The following is a 20,199-nucleotide window of genomic DNA, read 5'->3' as shown; positions in this document are numbered from 1 at the left end:
CATAGGCCAATTTGAATCCAATATGTAAGAAATCCTACATAAAAAAGTACAGCAGCAAAGATGGAAAAATGTAAATGCAAATTAAAATAATGGTCAGATTAGTCAAGTCATTAAAATGATCATGAGTAGTGCTTGGAGGGATGCTAAATCATAATCAAATAACTGGAAGTCCCAGGCAATGCCATTTTAATAAAACACCTCCATAATAGCCCTAGAACAAGGCAGGAATTTAAGTACTTTCTAGAAGATAGAAAGTAAAATTAAGATTACAAAGAAACAAGAGCATAGAAACCATAATCTAAAATACACAGGAGAAAACAGCACTGACAGGTACAGGTGAGAGCACAGCAGGAATGTTCCTCCACCGCTGCAATTGGCTGCCCCAGAATTTGCCTGAGGAAAAAACTCAGGGCCTGTTTGGTGATCATACTCGTGTTGAATGAGTAGAGCAAAGCTTGAAATACTGTTAAACTTCTACAACAACAGTTGAAGGAAAAAAAGGAGAAGAAAACCTAATTCCCTGGGATGATTCACTGAGGAATGATCTCCAAAATAAGAGTTTTTACTCCTCAGTTCACAGAGGCCTTAAGAGGAGGGTAGGACCCTAGGTAGCTGGTCACCATTAAACAGGAAAAGAATCCCTACACCCCAAAGACAAACCAGACCTACCTCCAACTTGGCTTCTCACAGCTAGTAGAGGCAGGCAACTGAAGACAGGCAAACAAGGAATATCAAATACAAAAGTAAATGAATCACCAAAAATCACACTACATTTCAGAAAAATTAAGACCATGAAAGAGAGACACCATTCCTAACAAAACATTGTAGAAAGCAAAGAAAATATAACATAAGACTTCATTATTAGTAAAACTGCTCCCTCCCTGATAGACTATTGTTTTATGTAGCCCTTAACACTCTTTTAAAGAAGTGATTAGATATCTTAGAAATACAAAAATATTGTCAAAATAAACAATAAAATAGAAGTTCTAATTAGTGTGCTGGAAAACTGACTCAAGGGTTTATCCCAAAATGTACTGTAAAAAGGCAAAGAAGTTTTTTTTTTTTTAAAACACAACATGATTATATTTTAATACACAATCAAAATACGAAACACCATAGTAAATTGATAGCAATAAAAAAGGGCTTTTCATTTGCATTGCATGTAACAAAAGACATTGATATTCCAAGGGAAATGGAAAAAAAAAAAGGCAAAGAAGTTAACAGTATAAAGAGAAAATTTTTGATATGTGGAGTATAAATCTAGAAATTCCAACATATAACAAAAAAGGAGTTCTAGAAAAGAACAGAGACTAATAAAGAGAAAACCTAAAAATATACAGAAAGAAACCAAACTCAAAAATAGATTGCCTGAGAAAAGGACTGAAAATTGGACTGTCATCAGACTTCTCAACTGGATACTAAAACACATTAGAACTTTACCTTCAAAGTTGTAATGGAAACTTGATTCTAAACAAAGAATCCTATATCCATTCAAACTAGCATTCAGGAGCAAAACAGAGATGGAAAAGCAAGGACCCAAATTTTACCATGTATAGCCAGTTCCTGAAAGAGAAATTGGGGACTCCAACAAAACCAAAAAGGAATCTAAAAGGAAGACATGATGTATAAAACATAGTGAGGAAAGGAACCAACAAAACTTAAGGATGAATAATTTTTGATACATAATGTAAAATAAGGTATTCTGGAGTAAAAATCTTAGTGATTTATTTCTACATGGGAAATGGTGGCAGGGAGGGTGTGTGCGTGTGAGAGTGAGCAAACGCACATGCGTGCAGGCTAACGCACTTTACAAGGATGGAAACAGTAACTCACTCTAGATTTGAGCTGTCCAGTAGCCACTAACCACTGTGCCTACTAAAATTAAACAGAATTAAAAGTTCAGTTCCTATTTCACACTAGCAACATTTCAAGTGCTCAGTAGCTAGTGGCTACCATATTGTACAGCACAGAAACAGAACTTCTGGCACTGCAGGAAGTTCTACTGGACAGCACTGCTCTGTATGTTGAAAAAAATATGTTTTAAATGGTTATTACAGTTTTAAGGGTAACAATCAGAAGAAAAGACATAAATGCGTGATTTTCGAAGGATACTGGAAGGAAAAAAATTACATAAAGAAAACCAATTGATCCAATAAAAAGCTAAAGAAGAAAATAAAACACTAGTACAACTAAAATAAAACATTAGTACAACTAAAATAAAAAATAACGCTACAGGATTATGTCTAAACATGGTAATCACAGATATAAATGGGTTAAATTCACCTATAAAAGATATAAACTCTTAGATTAGAAAACAAAGACAAAATCTGACATAAGAGACATAGCTAAAACAAAAGGACACAGAAAGAATTAAAATAAAGATATTACAGGCAAATGCTAACAAAAAGAAACCTTGCCACCTGGCTGTAGCTTTCAAAACAAAAAAATGCACATACCCTTTAGTAATTTCATTCCTAGATATCTGTATCTAGGAGTACCTGCACATGTGGAAAATGATAAATATTCAAGGATCTCTACTGCAGCACTTTTTTTTAAAAAGAAATATAAATTTATATAACATGATTTTTAACCTATCCCATTGGTAAGTATTTTTCTTTTTTTTTTTTTTAACATCTTTATTGGAGTATAATTGCTTTACAGTGGTGTGTTAGTTTCTGCTTTATAACAAAGTGAATCAGCTATACATATACATGTATCCCCATATCTCCTCCCTCTTGCTTCTCCCTCCCACCCTCCCTATCCACCCCTCTAGGTGGTCACAAAGCACCGAGCTGATCTCCCTGTGCTATGCAGCTGCTTCCCACTAGTTATCTATTTTACATTTGGTAGTGTATATATGTCCATGCCACTCTCTCACTTCGTCCCAGCTTACCCTTCCCCCTCCCCATGTCCTCAAGTCCATTCTCTACGTCTGAGTCTTTATTCCTCTCCTGCCCCTAGGTTCTTCAGAACGATTTTTTTTTTTTAAGATTCCATATATATGTGTTAGCATATGGCATTTATTTCTCTTTCTGACTTACTTCACTCTGTATGACAGACTGTAGGTCCATCCACCTCACTACAGATGACTCAATTTCGTTTCTTTTTATGGCTGAGTAATATTCCATTGTATATATGTGCCACATCTTCTTTATCCATTCATCTGTTGATGGACAGTTAGGTTGCTTCCATGTCCTGGCTACTGTCAATAGAGCTGCAATGAACATTGTGGTACATGACTCTTTTTGAATTATGGTTTTTTCAGGGTATATGCCCAGGAGTGGGATTGTGCAGTACTGTTTTTGATAGCAGAAAACTCTGGAAATGACTTATATATTTTATCAATAGAAAGCCAGTTGAATCAATTATGGTTAATCTATACAACAGACAAGTACGCAGCTGTGAAAAAGAATGAGGGAGTTCTCTGTGCATTGATAAGAGACCACCTCTAACATGTACTAAATAATTAAAAAAACAGGGTACAGAATGGTAACATGCCACTATTTGTGTAAAGAAGGAAAAAGTATGTCTACCTATGTCTGCACAGGCACGGAATGTATCATTTCATATGAAACATACAATGAAAGAATATAAACAGTAATAGTGTCTATCTCTGGGAGAGAAAATGGGAAGCTAGGGGATGGTGTTGAAGAAAACCATTTATATATTATTCTTAAAATTGAATTTTATATTGTATGCATGCATTTTCTATTTAAAAAAAAAATAAAGTTACAAAAAGCAGGTGTGGAAATATTTAATAGCAGACAAAATAGAATTCAATATGAAAAGCATGAGACAAAGGCAATTTTCAAAAACTGATTAAAGAACATTCCACTATAAATCATGAATCTATGCATCTAACAATAGCTTCAAAATGTATAAAACAAGTACTATGAGAAATGCAAAGAAAGAGTGATAAATCCACAATTACAGAGAGACACCTCAACATACTTCTAGAAAGTGGTAAATGAAGTAGACAAAAATAATAGTTAACACTTACTGGGCACTTCTTATGTGAGTGGCACTGAACTGTGCTTTTTCATGCATTATCTAAGGCTATAGAAAATGTTAGTAGTAATTTGACAAGTCATATACATATACCATATACCATATACATGTACCGGAAACACCTTTGTACCTGATAAACACAGAATAAACTTTTTCAGACATTCATTAGATATTCACTAAACACTACACATTACGCACCTGCCCCAAACAACCACCAGTACCACTGAGGTCAACATGGCTGGCAAGACTACAATGAAATGAATGCTATCACTGATTTGGCAACAGCTTTTATGAAGACAAATTTGGCATTATGTATCAAGCATCCATACTCCTTGACATAATAATTGTCTTTCTGATATTTATATCTTAAATAAATAATCCAAATATGGGGGAAGCGTACTAGAAACTTGAATGTCAAAATGAAAGGGAATGATTAAGTATCGTATAACCATTCATTAGATTATTATTCTGCCATTAAAATGACATTTAATATAATAACAAAAGATGCTTGAAATGTTAAAGGAAAACAAGAAAAATACATTAAATTATGTATATTTTATACAGCTGTAAAATTAACCCCAATCTTCTTTAATGGGCATATTTTAACTTTCACTTTAGGCAGCATTTTGCTTTGCATCCCTTTCTGCAATTTTCTGTTCATAATTAGCATCTGTTAATGTTACACCAACCTACACATTATTCTACAAAAGAGAACAGAGAAGCCCCAGTTCACCAGAGATTCTCGGAGTCCATGGCCATGATGGCTGCTTTTCTGCCAGTTAAATATAGCATAAAGGGACTTTCTTTAGGCAAGTTAAATATCCATTAACTTAGACACGGACATTCAGCGGAGTCAAATTTGGCCTCTACATCAGCTCTGGCCAAGATGTAGCAGAGAACTGTGCACGCAGCAATCCCTCTCAGACAAGGTGAAACCCTGAATTTGTAGTTTCTATGGGTAGTTAAATAAACTATTCTTACCTACTTATTAATACTTAAAAGTTGGTAGTTGTTTTAAGGGTTAAAATAGAAGCAAGTTTTTCAGGGAAATAATTCCTTATTTGATACTCTTAGAATCAAACATTTATGTGAATATTCTTTTTAAAAAAAAACAGGTCCAAAAGACTCAGCCCAGATCAGCACTGAAGTTATATCAAGAATTAAGTTTGCTTCACGCCAATGAGCTGCTCCTCAGCAGGGGCTGGTTTTGCTACTTGAGGAATGACAACCACTTTGTTGTGTACACAAGAGAGCTGGACGGCACAGACAGAGTCTTCCTCATGGTTCTGAATTTTGGAGAATTATCAGTGCTAAATCTAAAGGAAATGATTTCAGATATTCCCACAAGAGTAAGGATAAGGTTAAGTACCAATTCTGCCTACAAAGGCCGTGAAGTTGATACACATGCCATTACACTGGACAAAGGAGAAGGACTCATCCTTGAATACAACACGAGGAATCTCCTTCATCACCAAACAGCTTTCCAAGACAGATGTTTTGTTACCAACCGGGCATGCTATTCCAGTGTACTGAACATACTGTACAGCTTGTGTTAGGCACCTCTGTGAAAGAGATGGAGACGCTGGCATTCTGTTCTATTGTAAGCATTTGCAGTAACTTCACATACAGCAGCATGCTGCTGGGTGAACTTTATGAGCGGTTATTAATTTTTAGATATTTCTGTAGCTTGAGTGAAACTGCTTTAGGAAAGGTTCTCAAATGTTTTTCAAGAATAATAAAGTGTTTAAAAGAAAATTATCCCTTGCAGGAACTTGTAATTTTTTTGAGTTAGCATCAATAAGAGATGATCAGAGCACCTCAGGACTCCAGAATATTAAAGAGATCTAATGAATTTTAATGTGAGGAATATCTTCTTCTTCCATAAAATGCAGGTACAGAAACTGGAGGATCACTTAACTGCTAGAGTATCTAAAAATGTTCACTAGCAAAGAAGCAGGACCTTGATTTGTAAACTGTTCAAAGAAAATCAGAGTAAAACAAACCTGTTCTGATGCGGGAAAGGGGAAAGTTCTGCTGCCACCAATCCTTCCTTCACTCCCTTCTCTATGTCCTTCTACAGAGCATGGTTTGAAAACTACTTTCCTAGGTTAAGGGGCATGTGCATCAATGGAGACAACGGTATAAGCAAGTGAGCTGTATACAAAACAAAATCTGGATGGAGAAACAAATTTTAAAAAATTATTTACTAACTTAAAAAACTCACTTTTGTTAATGTAACTGGAAATATGACTATGAAATATTTCAGTGTGTTTCCAATTTCCACTGAATGCAGCATTTCAGAATTTTAGATATTTCTTAAGATTCTCGAAAACACTGGTGCTGTCAAGTCCAAGTTCCTCGTACAGGAATTTAATTTGGGCTGTAATCTAAAAGGAACACATTAAAAAAATTAGATAGAAGGCCTTTGTGGTAAAACTCCAGTGTTCAGTCTCTCCTTGTCCATCCATCTTCACCTAACCCTGAAGTCAGCAATTTATGGCAAAGGTATTTTTTATTTGGCACAGAGGCAGAAAGCTCCCAACAACTGAGATGCAACTACTTTCTCTGACAGAGCTCACTTATCAAGTACCTCTTCTCTTTATTGACTGAGTTCCTCCTTCCCCCTCAGGTCTCAGCCATAGACCTGACAGTTGGTGAAGCAGCCGGCACAAACCCTGCTGCAACCACTGAAAGGCCGAGTACAACACATCACTAATTGGGGATCTGTCAACTTAGAGGGGCTTGATAGCATACCTTTTTGTGAGAATCCTCAATCACATGATTGCCTCCAGGCTGAATATCTAAAATAATATTGGGGGCTTGATAACCTGAAAGAGTTAACATATGAAACAATTAGAAGGTTTTCGGCCGAGACCCACCCATTTCACCCGGCTCCTTCCAAGCACTCTTGTTAAAATAATAGCGAAGGAGAAAGGCATAAACCACCACCACCAACAACAACAGCAAAGACAGGAGAGGTGGGGAGAGCAGTAGAAAACAAATTTTTGAAACAGGAAAAGCAGGAGGAGGACCAGAGGCAGAGGAAGCTGGATGGAAGAGACTACAGGGCTACATGGAGAAGGAAGCCAATCAGTCTTACGGAATCTGAGAGCCTTGTGACCTGGAAACACCAACTATAGCAATGGGTGAGAGTGAGACACAGAACTGAATACAGGGCAACTGTCTGGAAACTCGTATGTGAGACCCTCTGACCCTGAGCCCAGAAGGTCCTGGCATGTCTTGGCAAGGAAAAATGGTAAGAGTTCTTGTCTAATAAAATTGAAATATCTAGAGAAAATTAAAGCTGCTAGTTTGGGCACTGAAGCTCCAGAGCAAGAACTTCAGAATTTGTTTTTAGAGATTCCCAAGAATAATAGCTCAATTAATTTTATTAAAGAATGAATGATATGATACGGTATGATAGTACACCTCCAAGTTATGTAGATATTTAAATTTACTTTTTTCTTTGTGCCTTGCCTACCTTATTTTAATGCTGTCCTTTGAAAAACAGGCGAGGCAGTTATAGTTATTACATTTGCTTCAAATGGGTAGTTGACATAGGAAAAACAGTGATTTGTCTAGAATCATGGGTGATTCATTTGGTCTGCAGTACTACCCTGAGCAGTACACTGAAGGTGACAGTCCATGTAGCTATGTCCCCTACTCCCAGGTGGTCTCCTACCTTCCCCGGTGTCCTTAGCATGCTCCACGATGGCTTCCTTGAGTTTCTCAGTATAGTTTACAATTCCTTTCAGAGGCACACGTTCGTCATTTTCATAAGCTGTGATGTGAATCGAAGGATAATGCTGAAAGAAAAGAGATGTACAAAGAATTTATATTATTCCTTATGGTCCCTTTCCACCTTATGGATTATGAAAAACAACTACCTCCAATTTTTTTTCCCTAAGTGCTAGAATTTTTTTTCTCATTTGATATTCTTGAGAGATATATGGCATCACAATACTAGACTATTTGTTACCTGGAATAACCTTTTCTTGACTAGTGAGACCTTGATCTTATTGAATCTAGTCTCCTGAGCTATTAAGTTGAAACAAACATGGAGTATGAGCAGAGAAGGGGCTGAAAGGAGTTTGAGTATTATAAGCAGAAACAATCTAAGGCCTTACTAAATTCCTGCTGTAGCTCGGGTAAATATCCTTTTCATTATTCTCTCTATTACTTCAGGATAGTATATCATAACTGTCTTTCACTACCTTAGGTTTAATGTTTTGATAGGGACAGTAACGTTTTATGTAGTTCTTGTGTTTTTCATCAGATGAAGGATTCCCCCACTCTTCTAATTCTTCTAATGTCAGAGGAAGTGTAGTGTCCATCATGGTGTTGAGAACATCCAAGAAAGGTGCCTTAAAAAAAAAAAAAGCCAGAGAAATTTAAACTTCAATTAATAAATTGGTAAAATGAGTTTCAGAAAAATACTATACTTTATGAATATACATGCTGACATCACAGAACAAAGCTCAAGAAGTTATGTACATTCCCAGGAGCCAGATTAATTAGCCAGTCTGTAACCAGGGCCTGTGATTTATAACTGGCTTTTAAGGTATTCAGACTCCTTAAATGACAAAGGGTTTATCTTCCAATTTCACAATTTTTGCTTTTAGTTTTGTTTCTTTTATTCACATGATAAATGCCACCACCTCACATCCATTAGGCTACTATAAGAAAAAAAAGTGTTGGCAAGGATGTGGACAAACTGGAACACTTGTGCACTGCTGGTGGCGATGTAAAATGGTGCAGAGTATGCTGGTTTCTTAAAAAATTAAACTTAGAATTCTCATATGATCCAGTAATTCTATTCCTAGGTATATATCCAAAAGAAATGAAAGCAGGGTCTTGAAGAGTACACCCCTGTTCACAGCAGTATTTACAATACCCAAAAGGTGGACGTAACCCAAGTGTCCACTGATAGATGAATGGATCAGCAAAATATAAATACAATGATACAATGAAATTCAGCTTTAAAAAGAAGGAAAATCTGACACCTGCTACAACACAATGGACCTTGAGAACATTATCTAAGTGAAATAAACCAGTTATAAAAAGACATATAATACATTGTACGATTCCATTTATATAGGAGGTACCTTAGTGTAGTCAGATTCATAGAAAACTAGAATGGTGGTTCCCAGGGTCCAGAGGAAGGGGAAATTGGGGAGTTGCTATTTAATGGGTACAGAGTTTCAGTTTTGCAAGATGAGGAGTTATGGAAACTGGTTGCATAACAACGTGAGTGTACTTAACACTACTGAACTGAACACACTTAAAAATGGTTAAGATGGTAAATTTTATGTTATTTTACCACAATTAAAGCTTAAAGGTAAGGGCTTTCCTGGTGGCGCAATGGTTGAGAATCTGCCTGCCAATTCAGGGGACACGAGTTCGAGCCCTGGTCTGGGAAGATCCCACATGCCGCCAAGCAACTAAGTCCATGTGCCACAACTACTGAGCCTGCGCTCCAGAGCCCATGAGCCACAACTACTGAGCCCACGTGCTACAACTACTGAAGCCCACGTGCCTAGAGCCTGTGCTCTGCAACAAGAGAAGCCACCGCAATGAGAAGCCCACCACCGCAACGAAGAGTAGCCCCCGCTTGCCACAACTAGAGGAGCCCACGTGCAGCAATGAAGACCCAACGCAGCCAAAAATAAATAAATAAATAAATAAATAAATATTTAAAAATAAAACCCCAACAACACATGAATAAACTCAGTTGGACATTTTACATAATAAAAAGGTAATAAATGCTAATTGAAGAAAATCTGAAAATTATCCAAGGTGAAAAAGAATATCACTCATTGGCTTATAACCAGTATTAAAACATTTAATAAAATGGGGGCTGCTTTGTTCATACAGCTGTATAATCTTCTGTTAACATGTTTTGCAGCTTTCTCTTTTATTAACATTAAGCAAATATGGGCAAATGCAATTCTTTTTGGCTGCCTAGCATCTTAGCTCCTTTTCTGCATTTAGAATATCCCTAACCTTATGAGACAGCCTGCCTCTCACTGTAGAGGAGCTAAATGCCAGATAGTTCCTTTCCCCGCTTTCCCTCAGAGCGAGAGTAGCCACATGACTTAGGTTTACCAATCAGACATAATGGGCTCCAAACTTTGAATGAATTGTTGGATAATTGCGTTACCTCCAATTCTTCACTATTATAAGCAGTGTGGGATAAATATTCTTAAACATATATTTCTGATTATTTCCTTTCTGATTTCTTTCTTTTTTAAAATTTATTTATTTATTTATTTATGGCTGTGTTGGGTCTTCCTTGCTGCGCGCGGGCTATCTCTAGTTGAGGCGAGCGGGGGCTACTCTTTGTTGAGGTGCGCGGGCCTCTCATTGCGGTGGCCTCCTGTTGCAGAGCACGGGCTCTAGGCACACGGGCTTCAGTAGTTGTGGCACGCAGGCTCAGTAGTTCTGGCACACAGGCTTAGTTGCTCCGCAGCATGTGGGATCTCCCCGGACCAGGGCTCGAACCTGTGTCCCCTGCACTGGCAGGCGGATTCTTAACCACTGCACCACCAGGGAAGCTCTCCTTTCTGATTTCTAAAAGTCAAAGGTTAGTTGCATTTTCTTTATAATTCTGCCATTATTGTCTTTGTGCATGGAGTTTTTTCCCTTCTAAGTATTTCTATTAAAAAATAGATTTACTGATCAGGAATATTTAACACTTATTTACTTAATTCAAGCCCACAGTGTATAGCCCACACCCTCAAAAAAAAAAAAACCTGAAAATAATTTACTCTCTCCATCCTAGTCATTATCTTCTAGAATATCTACGGTAGAAGAACAAAATTTGTCACCCCCAGATTATTTCAAGCTGAAAACAATCAAGGCCCAAAAGACTCAGGAAGAAACGTTGATCTTCTCCCTAAAAGCCTGAAGAATTTAGATAGAGGGTGTATTACAGGAACATCACCAGATAATAAATACGGACTAGCTGTGGTGGGGAAATGCTTAGAGACCAGAGTCCACTCTGTGTCCCATGGTCTCTGCTAACCCAGCAAACATTTGTTTACCAAACTTTTGCTTTTCCACCTCCATGTGAACTGCCTTCTACCCCTTGAAGTCTTACCCCTAACATCCTCTTCCGTCTTTAGCTGAAGATGGTGTTTAAGGTGAGTAACCATGGCCACCATTCTGGTCATTTTGGTGAGTTACTCAGTCTGCTGGGTCTCTTCCATGTATACATGTTATTAAACTTTGTTTGATTTTTCTCCTGTTAATCTGTCTCATGTCAATTTAATTCTGAGACCAGCCAGAAGAACCTAGAGGGAAGAGGAAAATTTCTTTCTCCCCTACACTAACCAGGAAGCAGGAGAAAGATGGAGGTGAAATGAGCGGCTATAATTTCATAACTTTGGACATCAGGAAAAGACTATAGAGCCTTTTCAGAACAGGAAAAGATATTTCAATTGAAGTATAGGAAAATATTCCTAAAGACCATTAATAAGAATAGAGTATGTGAAAATAGAGAGCCCCTAAATCCAGGACTGAAATGTTGATGGGCAATAAGAGTCAAAGGATTTCACACATTCCAGAGTCAGTGTGCTTGGCCTGACTTCCTGGATCTGGTGTTTCGTATATGCTTTGTCTCTTTTCCACCAACTCTAAATGTTCTTACAAATAAAAAATGATCAGTGGGAACAGCCATTAATATCCTTCAGAGGAAATCCTTAAAAATCAATAAAGAACACTGTCAGGGAAGTTCTCCCAGAGCTACAATTCTGTGCTTAAAATTTAAAAGCTTTGTTATACTCCTATGCTATGGTAAAACTGTAACAGAAAATTTTTCTTAGAGCATCTATTACTTCACGCCTCCCTATTCTGTAAACAGTAGAAGCAGAGTACTTACCTCCAAAGTCACAGCTCTCAGCAGCTCTGGATTAGAATTACACAATGCCCCCACAAGCACCCCTCCAGCACTGAAAGCAGTCAGGGTTGTTAGACTTGGCTGAGAAAAGCCTTGGCCATGAAGTGTCTTAATGCAAGCCTCTAAGTCAGCAAGGCCATTGAGTTTTTTAGTTAGACGGCCATCAGCGTGCCACTGGAGGCCTAACTCACCACCTCCTCTGAAATTAAAGGGGAAAAAAGTTTTAGTGGGGAAAGAATGTTAATGATATATAGGTCAGGGTCAGCAAAGTACAGCCTGCGGGCTAAATCTCCCCAGAGGCCTGTTTTTGTATGGCCCTTGAGCTAAGAAGGATTTTTACATTTTTAAAGGTTGGGAAAAAAAATATCAACCAGGAATATGCAACAGAGACCATATGTGGCCTGCAAAGCCTAAAATGTTTACTATTTTGTTCTTCAGAGAAAAAGTTTGCCAACCCGACACAGACAATCAAAAATTGATTCAAGGCGGCGCTGAGCCCCGGGCGCGCAGTGGGGGGCGGCAGGCGTGGGGCAGGCATGGGGGCCTCACCGGCCTGGCACTAATGTCTCCCTTTGTGTCTCCCCCACTCCATCCTCTCCCCTGGCGCGCCGGGCCCTGCCAACCCTGCAGGACGGCCCCGACTTCCTCTCAGAGGAGGACCACGGACTTAAAGCAATAAATGTAGATCTTCAAAGCGATGCTGCTCTACAGGTGGACATTTCTGATGCTCTTAGTAAGAGAGAGAAAGTAAAATTCACTGTTCACACAAAGAGTTCATTGCCAAATTTTTTAAAAAATGAGTTTTCTGTTGTTCGACAACACGAGGAACTTATCTGGCTTCATGATTCCTTCATAGAAAGTGAAGACTATGCAGGTTACATTATCCCTCCAAGCACCACCAAGACCTGATTTTGATGCCTCAAGGGAAAAACTACAGACACTTGGAGAAGAAGGGTCTATGACAAAGGAAGAATTCACAAAGATGAAACAGGAGCTGGAAGCTGAGTACTTGGCAATGTTCAAGAAGACCGTTGCAGCGCATGAAGTGTTCCTGTGTTGTGTGGCAGCACATCCCATTTTGAGGAAAGATTTAAATTTCTATGTCTTCCTGGAATATAATCAAGATTTGACTGTGCGAGGAAAAAATAAAAAAGAGAAACTTGAAGATTTCTTTAAAAATGTGGTTAAATCAGCAGATGAAGTAGTTGTTTCTTGCGTAAAGGATGTAGATGATTTCTTTGAGCACGAACGAACATTCCTTTTAGAATATCATAACCGAGTTAAGGATGCATCTGCTAAATCTGATAGGATGATGAGATCCCACAAAAGTGCTGCAGATGATTACAATAGAATTGGTTCTTCATTACATGCTTTAGGAACTCAGAATTCTGCACATATATGCAAGTTTTTCTTAAAGGTTCAGAACTGTTTGATAAAACAAGAAAAAGTGTCAGCTGATGAGGACCTCAAACTTTCTGACCTTTTAAAATATTACTTAAGAAGAATCTCAAGCTGCTAAGGATCTCCTCTATCAAAGATCTAGGTCACTACTGGATTATGAAAATGGTAATAAAGCACTGGATAAAGCAAGAGTGAAAAATAAAGATGTTCTGTAGGATGAAACGTCCCAACAATTATGCTGTCAGAAATTTGAAAAAATATCTGTATCTGCAAGACAAGAATGTAGAGATTTTAAGACAAGAAGAGTTGCTGCATTCAGAAAAAAATTAGTGGAACTGGCAGAGTTAGAACTGAAGCATGCAAAGGTAGTGTCATATTAAAGATTTAATAATTTAAGTGACATAATTTAGTAATGAGTCAGTTATGAAACCTTATTCTAGTTTTAAAAATAGAGAATCTTAGAAATGAGAGGGATTTTAAAGATCATCTAATTTAAACAAGAATAATATCTGTAATAGATCTAATGGTCAGCTTTGCAAGACTCTAGTACCTAATATGGAAAAACAGTATCATTTTTTGACTAGTTGTTAAAAAAAATAAATCTTCCTTAAAAAAAAAACAAACTGACTCAACAAATATGCTTTGAGTGCCTGCTTACTATTTACCAGACATTGTGCTAAATGCAGGCCTTAAAAATATAAACAAGTAGAATCCTCTGTCCTGGAGGTCATAATTTTGCAGGGAAAGAGAACAGCTACCAAGCAATGTGGTTGCTGCTATAACAGAACCAGAACCAGAGGAGAGAACATCCACCTGTCAGGTTAGTGGTATATATAGGAGTCAGGAACATGAATGCTTTAAGGAGGTGATACCTAAGCTGAGTCTTGAAGGAAGAATGTGAGTTCCCAGAAGGGCAAAGAAAGAGAAGGCATCAAGACACAGCATATGCAAAGGCACAGAGGGGAAAGAGGTTGTCATTTGAAAGCATGTAGCGAGGCTGGATGTGTAGGATGTGCATGGCTGGAGAGCAGGACATGTTTGGGAAGTGATGACAGATGCCACTACAAAGATAAGCCAAATCATTAGGACATTAAATACTATACTGAGGTATTTGAATTTTATTGTGGAGATGGGGAAGTGGTAAAGAATTTTAAGCAGAAACATATAGTACTAATAGTGTCCTGAAAACAGCTTAAATAAAATGGAAGTTAGAGTGGAAAAAAGGGAGTCCAGCTTAAGAGGCTATTTTAGAAAAACCCAAACTCAGGAGAATTAAATGGAAATAATAATGTAACTAAGAAAGTACAGAGCTCGGTTTATCTCTTCTAAAAATCCTAAAAATCTGGTGTAAAATCCGAAAAATCTACCCTTTTGCTTTTGGCATTAATATGTTACTGAATCAGGTTCTACTAGCACAGGTTTAAGATACACAAATTCAACAATACAAATGAGAAAATAAACTTCTGCTCCCCAATATACTGTTATTTTGAACATGTGACAATACTCCAGTACTCATAGGCCAGGCAAAATGTGTTGACTCACCGAACATGACAATATGCTAATATCCATCCATCGTCCACCAACACCCGCCTTTCAGGCCTGAAATTCATTTTCAAATCCATTCCATAAGCTCCATATACATGTACCAGGAGAGGTTTCTTCTGCAAGTCCTCAGAATCCGTTTTATGGAAAATAGTCATTGGCACTAATTTTCCATCCTGGAAATGAAGATTTACTATGCAGGTAAAGAAGTCTTTTCAAACAGTTTTAACCCCAATTTTATGTGCTGCTTATTGATGTTGAGCACCAACTTCATTTAATTAAGACAAAAGAGTTACGGTCTCTAAAAATCCCTCAGGGTCCTTAATTTTCAGCTACTCTGCTGACCTATAATAGTAACTAGAAAGGAACAGCAAGAGTCTGGGTTGAAAATAGTTTATTAAATGTAGCTTTTCAGGACAGTAAAGTGACTTTAAAGAGTTCTTCACTACTCAGTATAACTAATTTTTTTTTCTTTCAGGACAAGCCAAAATACCTATCAAGGTTAGACATACTAGCATGGTATTCTTCCTATACGTCCGGTTACGTATAGGCATTTCTCATCTTTGAATATATATACAAATATGCTAATTAAAGAAGTTTTAACAACTCAATTTTCTGTACTCAATAGTCTGAATTCTGAATCATTAAAATCTGAAATCTCTTACTGACCTAACACCCACCCACATCCTCTTCAAAGACCTATTTATTTTTAAAATGTTTAAAAGCGTTTTAAGTTTTACAAATTTTAACATCTGAATGATTTTTAGGGCAAATAACTATACTCCAGTATAGTTCACACTCAACTGACTTCCTTTCATAGAAAAAGGGTAGAAATGTTGGTTCTCACCCTGCTTACAGAAACTAATGAAAAAGCACTAGTTTACATAAGGAAAATAATATAACCAGGCCACTCTCCCCATTTTTTTCATTCCCATTTTGAAAACTTCACTTTGGGGCACTAGAGTGTTATCAAATAAGGAAGAACTCTTCCTCTCATTATTGTACCCGTATGACAGTGTAACTGAATTTTCACTTCTCAGTAAGATTCATTCTTATAAAATGATGCAGATTAATTTCTATAAAATAATCTTGTTGTGTTCATCTTCCTGCCTCCTACCCAACTTCACTTAAACAAGCAAAGAAAAACTTGTTGGTTGAAAACTTATGAAAAGGAAGAGGTAAGGATGGTAGCAAGTCCTGTGATGGCCTGAATCCCAGAGTTCATCAGCTGTGCAGAAATGCCTGTAGTTATAGCAGCTTCCCTTTAGCGGTTGCTTTCCTTCTTCCCTAATGTACGAAGAACCCCTTGGCTCTCCAAGAGCTTAGCTTCACTGTTCTTTCCGTTTGGGGTATAATTACAACATTTTGGGATATTGGTATAAATCCCATCTTTGTAAAACAAAACAAAGCCTAAACATATGTATTTTGTTGACAAAAACCAAAAATCTGGACGGTGATAATGTGTTAACAATGATTATTTATATGCAGTACAGCAAATAGGACTGAAAAGTAGTCATTTAAACTTTATACATTCTATATTTTTGCATTTGTTCTAATAAGCGTGTATTGCTTTTATAATATTAAAGTAGTCTTTGCTTAAAGATATTTTTTTTAAAAGTCAATGAATTAAAGAAAAAATTCACAAGGAAAAAAGGTTTCTGTTTTGATTCATTCTTTGTCAGTACATGCGAAATTATCTGATGTATGATGTGCTAAGCTCTGAGAATTCCTTAAATTCAAGACCACAGTTTATGTATTAATTTGTTCCTCACTTGCTCAAATTTTCTTCTCTACTTACTACCTCCCCAACCTCCCACTGCCCCCGGACAATCTTCCCTCTTTTACGCTAGACTTTGGCCATACTGTTCTCCTTTATACTTCTTGAATGCATTATTTCTCCCTCAATTCAGAGCCTCTGCACAAAATAGAATCCTCCTTCCCCTTTTCTAGCTTAACTCTTGATCATCCTAGAGGCATTACTTCCTCAGAGAAGCTTTTCCCAATTTCTCCAGACGAGGTAAGGTAAGGTCCCTTTACCATATGTTTCCACTGTACTCAGTACGTCTTCCTTGGCAGCAATCAGTACATTAGTAATTACTTCTTCAAAGTCTAGCATCTTCCCCACTAGATTTAATCTCCATGAGGGCAGGGAGTCTATATTAGTCTAGTTCACTCTAGTCAATTGCTTACTACCTTCATAATTTTTGTCATAACTACACAGAAACTTTGATTATTTCCTTCTTTAAATCAACTTTTAATATTCAAATATACACAACACATGAAATCAAGGGCTTGCTATGATGGTTATAAATTTTCTAATCCATGTTTAAATAAATGCATGCGTATCAGAAGTTAAAAAAAAAAAGTCCACGTACCCCCTAAAATCATTTGGGTGTTGCTGTGGAATGTGAGATCCACTTTACTAAACTGTGCTAATGTAATCCCAGCAATTGCACAATACTTGACAAATAGTATCCTTTCAACAAACAGAGGCTGACAGTGGGGATCACAAAGACTTACCTTGCTTTTGGCTTCTATACGTAAAACACGACTAGTCTTTGTGATTGGGTCTTCATGTCCAGTTTCCTCAAACAGTTTGCCTTCTGCAAACTTATATGTGTAATATTTAGGGGGGCGTATAGGAGAGCAAAGCTGAAAGGGGCAGTTCTTTGGGTCTGAATTTGTATCCATTATGAATCCACAGGCCCAAGGTGGGAGCTGAAGAAATAAAACAGTTATTTTTACTCTTTATCTAGACACTAAGTATTATTAATTAAATTTCTGGGTCTGCTCCAAACAAGATGATGTGGACATCAAATTTATTTTTATCCATTATCACATAATGCCTCATCTAAGGGTTACTTCAGCACAACAAAAAATATTTCAAGTGAAAAACAAAACTCTATGCAAATGACCAATAAAATAAGAAAAAAAGTACAGGAAAATGGTTTATCATGAATCTAGATTTACATGAAGTCTCCTTCAATAAAAAAGTTTATTTTGGGGGTATATAAACTTGGGCAATGAAACAGCAAAATGATTAAGAATAACAGCAAATCAAGTAGTAATTCCAGAACCCAGAGACATCTCCAAGATCTCTATTCTCATAGAAAATGAAATTTCTCACATGTGTTTCTGATCATTTACCCAGCAGCCCTTAGTCTGCTGCCTGGACAGCAGCAGTGATGACAGTTATTATTCCAGGGCTACAAACTGGCTCAGCAGCACTAAAGCATTTACAATTTGTTTTTAACTTTAGCTCCCAGGGTAACCACTGTGCAGAAGAAAACCTTTCCTGCACATCCACTCTGAGAGACTCACAGCTATTACGATTAAGATTCTTAACTTTAAGAAAAAAGGAAAGAAATCAAAATTTATTCTCTCAGAGCAGCAGGGTCCAGCCTCAAGCCTTCCACTAACATCCCTCTTACACCTTTTAAAGAACTCTAGTAAGCAGGCTGACAGTGTGTTAGAAATGGTACTGAGAGTCAGAACATTAAAAGAAAATTGCCTTTCTTTCCCTGAGTAATTGTAGAAAGAGCAAATTCCTTAGAAAATCAGAGGTCTTGGCACAGTAACGTCACTGGTGGGCACTATTCAGAAAGGGTAGGTGGGGGATGTATGCATAAAGAGTGTACCATTTAACCTGTAGAAACTATAGCCAAAGAGCTTATGTTCACAGAACAAGTTCCTTGTAATTAATCCAAAGAATCCATTGCCCCGAAACACTAGGGACATACATTTGCAATGTCTCTCTAAAAGAGTTCCTAATTTACTCTCCTCAGATTGTGGGCTATTTTCAAGGATAATTTGTTTATTTAAATATAAGCCATAACTAGAAAGAAAAATGTAATCATGAAAGTTGGGAAATCTGGTAGCAAAAGTGAAACGAGTAAAAACTGAGACCTTAGTGGGAAAAAAAGGAAGAAGCATTGCTATTAACCTTGTAACAGAGGCCTCAGATTGAGGGCACAAGGCTCCTCAGCCCTCAGGGGTGCAAGTTGTTCTCCCCTTTGGTGACACTTTAAAACATTTTCCATGTGACTCATGTAGTAAGCTTAGTTTTTTTGTTTTTTTTTTAGTAAGCTTAGTTTCTGATTAAATGGTTCCAATAAATCAAAAAGTCTTTTGGGTGTATTTCTTAAACTAATGGGACCAAGGTTAAAGTTTTAATCGTAACAAAAACTGTTCCAAGGCTATGGACTTTCTAAAGTTTGTCCAGCTGATATAGAAGTTAAGTATTAACTATCTCAAGGATATCTTCAGCCACATTTCCTATTGAGATAAGCCTGCCGTATCATCTATGTATATTAATGAACAGAGCCTGAGAAGAATTATAAGCTGGCCAGGTGATATGCAGATATTCCTTGAGATATCTGACAGAAACAGGTTTAGTTTAAGCATTCTACCACCTAACCAGTCATTTCATCAAAAGAATGATTAAGACATACATGCTGAAAGAAAATCAGCCCAAGCACGCAGGCTGCTCCAGATGAATTGATGTGAGCACAAAGCAAAACACTTCCTAATTTGCTTAAATTAAATATCATAACCAAATAATATAACTAAAAACATCACCAGGAAATACTGATGATATGATGACCAAGGATATGAGGCAATATATCAAGGGCGTGGCATTTTCTATTGCTGAGATTGAGTTTATAAAGCTCTTTTAGTCAAGTGCCCACTGGGCAGAGATGTTACATACAGAAATACTTTATAATCCACTCACAGTATGGCTTACAGATGTCCTTTGTATATAGCACTGGCTGTGCATATTAATCAGTGTTATACAGTTCATAAAAAGGCTCTGATCTATAAAATTCTCTTTAACTAGCTCCTGGTATATAATATAGTATTTGATTCCATGTGATGATGACTCAGAACATCATACTCAGAACATCATAATAGGTACTACAGGTTGGGAAAGGTCAAGGAATAAAGAAATAGAAGATACAGAATAAATGAAAGACATGATGTTTGTGTTAATGGAAGTTAAAAAAATGGAAACTGAGGCATATCTTAAAAATACAAAAAATATAAAAGCCCATATTTACTTAGAAATCAAATCTTAGAGCAAAGTCTCATGACATTCCTAATTCTGCAAGAATTTTGTTATAATAAATGCATTGCTAGAAATTTTATATTTTCTCCCATCCCTATTCCTATAGACTGCAATAAGAACAGATGCTCTGCCAGTTTCTGGATTGAAGATGTCTGAATTCGGCATCAGTTAGCAAGTGAAAAGACACACTTTGAATTCAGTAGATGAAAGCAGTAAGAAATTGCTGGAGTTAAGAATCACCATTTTTGTTTTAGGACATTTATATAGCCTTCTAAGGCACTGGACA

At 37.1% G+C, this 20,199-nt stretch overlaps 2 protein-coding genes and 1 pseudogene across 11 annotated transcripts in view; 2 read left to right on the top strand and 1 right to left on the bottom strand.

Annotated features, from left to right (window-relative positions):
* Positions 1-5,598, top strand: part of SLC3A1 (solute carrier family 3 member 1) — a 46,677-nt gene extending 41,079 nt beyond the window's left edge. For all 3 annotated transcript variants that reach the window (XM_036872690.1, XM_036872691.1, XM_036872692.1), the window contains one exon: positions 5,124-5,598. In XM_036872690.1, coding sequence (XP_036728585.1) covers positions 5,124-5,564 — 441 coding nt within the window. In that variant the 3' untranslated portion in view covers positions 5,565-5,598. The remainder of the gene's footprint in view (positions 1-5,123) is intronic.
* Positions 3,739-20,199, bottom strand: part of PREPL (prolyl endopeptidase like) — a 61,861-nt gene continuing 45,400 nt past the window's right edge. For 4 of the 7 annotated variants that reach the window (XM_036872688.1, XM_036872683.1, XM_036872686.1 and 1 more), the window contains exons 9-15: positions 17,369-17,566; positions 14,849-15,024; positions 11,888-12,104; positions 8,223-8,372; positions 7,691-7,814; positions 6,763-6,836; positions 6,194-6,395 (exon numbers count right to left, since the gene is read on the bottom strand). In XM_036872688.1, the coding sequence (XP_036728583.1) occupies positions 6,306-6,395; positions 6,763-6,836; positions 7,691-7,814; positions 8,223-8,372; positions 11,888-12,104; positions 14,849-15,024; positions 17,369-17,566 (1,029 nt within the window). In that variant the 3' untranslated portion in view covers positions 6,194-6,305. Of the gene's footprint in view, positions 6,396-6,762; positions 6,837-7,690; positions 7,815-8,222; positions 8,373-11,887; positions 12,105-14,848; positions 15,025-17,368; positions 17,567-20,199 lie in introns of all 7 variants that reach the window. The other 3 variants (XM_036872682.1, XM_036872689.1, XM_036872684.1) reach the window with 1 other exon arrangement.
* LOC118905834 lies at positions 12,535-14,147 on the top strand (annotated as a pseudogene). Its single transcript, XR_005022346.1, has one exon. The product of XR_005022346.1 is annotated as a sorting nexin-6-like (transcript).

Source organism: Balaenoptera musculus, chromosome 13 (genome assembly GCF_009873245.2).
Source record: "Balaenoptera musculus isolate JJ_BM4_2016_0621 chromosome 13, mBalMus1.pri.v3, whole genome shotgun sequence".
NCBI classification, from domain to species: domain Eukaryota; kingdom Metazoa; phylum Chordata; class Mammalia; order Artiodactyla; family Balaenopteridae; genus Balaenoptera; species Balaenoptera musculus.
This window is presented reverse-complemented; position numbering and strand designations above follow the sequence as displayed.